Here is a 3,666-nt window from a genome sequence, read left to right as displayed (position 1 = left end):
GCCACGGCACTCACTCTAGCCCGGGCAACACAGTGAGACTCTGTCTCAAAAAAATAAATAAATAAATAAAACTCTAAAAAGACCCAGAAAAATTCCTTCTTCATCGGAAATAGTCACTTTGAAGTATGTGCTATCTTTGAATAAAATGATAGTATGATACTGCTTTCGTGTTATTACAGGAGGACATTGGGATTGCACATAGAACTGAGGGAGAAGAAGCAGAAACATGAAGATACCTGGAAGGTAGATAACAATTTAAAGACCTCAAGGCAGGAAACAGATTAGAAGCTTGGCACACATCTGCAATAAATAAAGGTAGGTTAGATTACTGTATCTTCAGTAACCCCACTTGTTAAACCAAGAGCAGCAGTTCAGGAATTAAACAGTCATTAAAAAGCAAGAAAACTAGAAGAGATTTTTTAAGCAAAAAGCTTAGTGTTTGGTGAGCACTGAGAAAAGCATGAGGACATTGTGTCATTGCATGCTTCATACTACCCAGCAAAAGCTAGATTCCAACCATAGACTATATAAGTTATTATTGTAAATACATCTTAAAGTGTGTGTTTTTTGTCATGGTTAATTTTTAAAGCCAAATTCTTGTGTGAGTCATAAATACAGTTTGACAGTTAAGCAGAGGAGAGACATTAGACTGAACATATACTTCCTTGGAAACATATCTAGGCCTAAATCTCAAATACAAGAGAGGACTTTGAGAGATTTTCTGATTTTATGTAGCAAAGCACTAACTACTAAGACTGACCATCTGATGCCTTCCCCAGCCAGGCTTCAAGCAAATCCACTGAAAGTGCTCTAACTCCACAAATTAGACCAACTTAAACTTGATCCAAAGAGCTTTACGTGCAAAAAACAGCTGTAAGGTAGTCTCTCCAAGGAAGTTCATGCATGAATTCTAAGAAGAGCCTTATACTGAGTCACTAAGATCCAGTGCAGAAAGCCAACTGTTCAGTACATTTTGACCAAAGAACAATTTGACTTATAATTTCAGAGGTTTTAGAGCATTAGTAGTGTCATGCTGTCAGATGAATAACTGTGTATGGTAAATGCAAATTCACCACGACTTGGTAAATTTTTTTCTAATTAACTGACAGAGTCCCTAAGGGTGTTCCTTTCATAGTTAATTTTCAAATATCTAAAACTCATTTCTCTGATTATAGTTGCTTTTATTAAATATCCACATAATAAAGGTGAACTTATACAAATATTCTGTATTTCCATGGCACCTTTCACCAAGCTCTAAACTTCAATAAAAAGGCATTCTTGATTTCTAGATGAGAACACAGAAATGTGAACAAGAACCAGACATCAATATTACCCCTTTTGGGGGGAGGGGGAGCACGGGTAACATACGTAACCTAAACATCTGTACCCCCATAATATGCTGAAATAAAAAAATATATAAATAAACAATAACTAAAACAAACTAAGTCACTCGAAAACTTTATTCTCATTGATCTTGTTATTGCTTTTTTGGGGAAACATTTGGCTCTGTCATAGTACTGATACCAAAATTTTACTATCTTACTTGCTAGTCTAATGTCTGTTTTATATATTTAGGAAAAACTGTAAAGAATTTGACCATTTTTTAATCTGCATATTGATCCAACATATATTTAGTTCACATCTATTTTTGCCAAATGTCTTTACTTGTTGTTCAAGAAGCAAATAGAGTTTCTCGTTTCAAATGACTCAAAGTTAGCAGAGTTGACATTGAAAAATGGCAATTACTATAGAGCATATAAACAAAGTTTCTTTGGGCAAGTTAAAGATTTCCCAAAGCCCAGAATATGATTATGGTTATCTTGAAGGCTTTCTGGAGGACTAACATTTTAATTAAAGGATAAGTAACAATAGAAGTTAACCGAAATGAGAGAGATGAGGAAAGACATATCAAGCCATAGGATAGACACTTAATATTAAGCAGAGATGAGACATAATATTAATATCAGCAATCAGAGATTTAGAAGTTACTGTATAGAGCTGGAATGTAAAAGGCACATATTTCTTGTCATTTAACCAGAAATTATGCCAACAAAGCCTTGTGAGGTGTTCTAGGAAATTTTAGCTGTGCATTAAAAGCATAGATACCTACTAAAGTTCCTGGAACTGATATTTGCCATTTAGAATAAGAAGAATGTTAATGGAGAAATAATTGAAGGGAATACTATTATAAAAATGACATTTAGGAGAATATGTCATTATTTAGGTGCAGGATGATGATGAGTTGAGTTAGTTACCAGATAGATACAGAGAATTGGATAATTTGGAGAGAAATAAAAGACATAGAATCTATATATCCTAAGAATAGGTTGTAGATTCTAGTTTCTATCACAAGGTAAGTAATGAATATAGCTATTCACTGAGATACGAAAAAAAGAAAAAAAGATTTAGGGACCAAGATGAGTAGATCACCTTTATCCTCTGTGCTATTCTCGAAGTCACAACTAAGGACCCTTAATTCACATTCTCTCTTCTCCTTTTTCGGCCTTCTTTTTCTATACCTCTTTCTATTTGCATGTTATCTTTCTTGGTTGATAATTTAAATTTAATATCATGCCTGCTTTTTATTGTTTTATCTTTGTAACACCTTTTGATAATTATACAGTGGATATAATAAAACAATACTCATTTGATGCCATTGCTGGAAAAAGAATAATAAAGTGAATGATCCTGCACATAAAGCTTTCACCTCCAGGCATAATTCTGTCCTGTTAAAAAGCAAGACAAGAAAAGAATATTTACTACTTATCTAGTAGTAGAAACAAAACCAGGAAAAGAAGGTAGTCTTCACATCCAAAGAAAGTCAGCTACTTTTTAGTTACGTCTCAGAGGCTTTAATAATAATAATCATATTGATAATTCTTGATCTGCCATACAAAACAAAAAAAATAGCTATTAGCCAAGAGTGTAGATAAAAGGAAATACCAAAAAATAATTTAAAAAGAGACATGTATGAAATAAATTACAGTATATATAGGAAATATAAGAAATCAAATAGCAATATCATAATTTAAAATACAATTATAACAGTAATTATATTAAATATAAATCTTATAGAAATTCCACTGAAAAGGTAAAGATCATGAGAATAAATAAAAAAATAACGACCAAATATTACACCATACAGAAGAATCTCACTGTAAATGTTGACACAAAAAAGTAAAAGGATGGGAAAGCTATTCTGTGAAAACAGTAAGCATAACACTAGAGTGGTAAGATCATAAAAAGGAAGTTTAGGGCAATTAAAGACATCCAGTCAAGATAGATACAAAACTGTAATGAGAAGTACAGTTTCTGTACCTCTCTACCACATTCATCCTATTCTCTACTCTACCTTAGCCACAATTCAAAGGTAACTTTTACAATGCAGGATGATTCATTGAGGTAAACTGCATTTAATGGCTGAGATTAATGTGTGTGTTGGTCCACTAGGGAGTAGGAAAGAGTACAAAATTTAGATGTATATGAATTATCTTCTATAATATTAGAAGAATGCTAATTTATATACATGAACTGTAATATACTATCTATATTGGTGCTCGTCAACTTTTTACCAAAGACAGAATGTAAATCTTCCCATGCCAATATGTATTGTTTAATGAAATAATTTTAAAAGACTAGATGGATTTCATTATAAATTTACCTAAT

At 32.4% G+C, this 3,666-nt stretch overlaps 1 protein-coding gene across 1 annotated transcript in view; it reads right to left on the bottom strand.

The window, feature by feature from the left end:
- Window positions 1-3,666, bottom strand: part of LOC105809078 (WNT1-inducible-signaling pathway protein 3-like) — a 15,078-nt gene that overhangs the window by 517 nt on the left and 10,895 nt on the right. The window contains exon 4 of the mRNA XM_012642834.1: window positions 237-300. Coding sequence (XP_012498288.1) covers window positions 237-300 — 64 coding nt within the window. The remainder of the gene's footprint in view (window positions 1-236; window positions 301-3,666) is intronic.

Source organism: Propithecus coquereli, unplaced genomic scaffold, assembly GCF_000956105.1.
Source record: "Propithecus coquereli isolate 6110/MARCELLA unplaced genomic scaffold, Pcoq_1.0 Scaffold189, whole genome shotgun sequence".
Taxonomy (NCBI): domain Eukaryota; kingdom Metazoa; phylum Chordata; class Mammalia; order Primates; family Indriidae; genus Propithecus; species Propithecus coquereli.
This window is presented reverse-complemented; position numbering and strand designations above follow the sequence as displayed.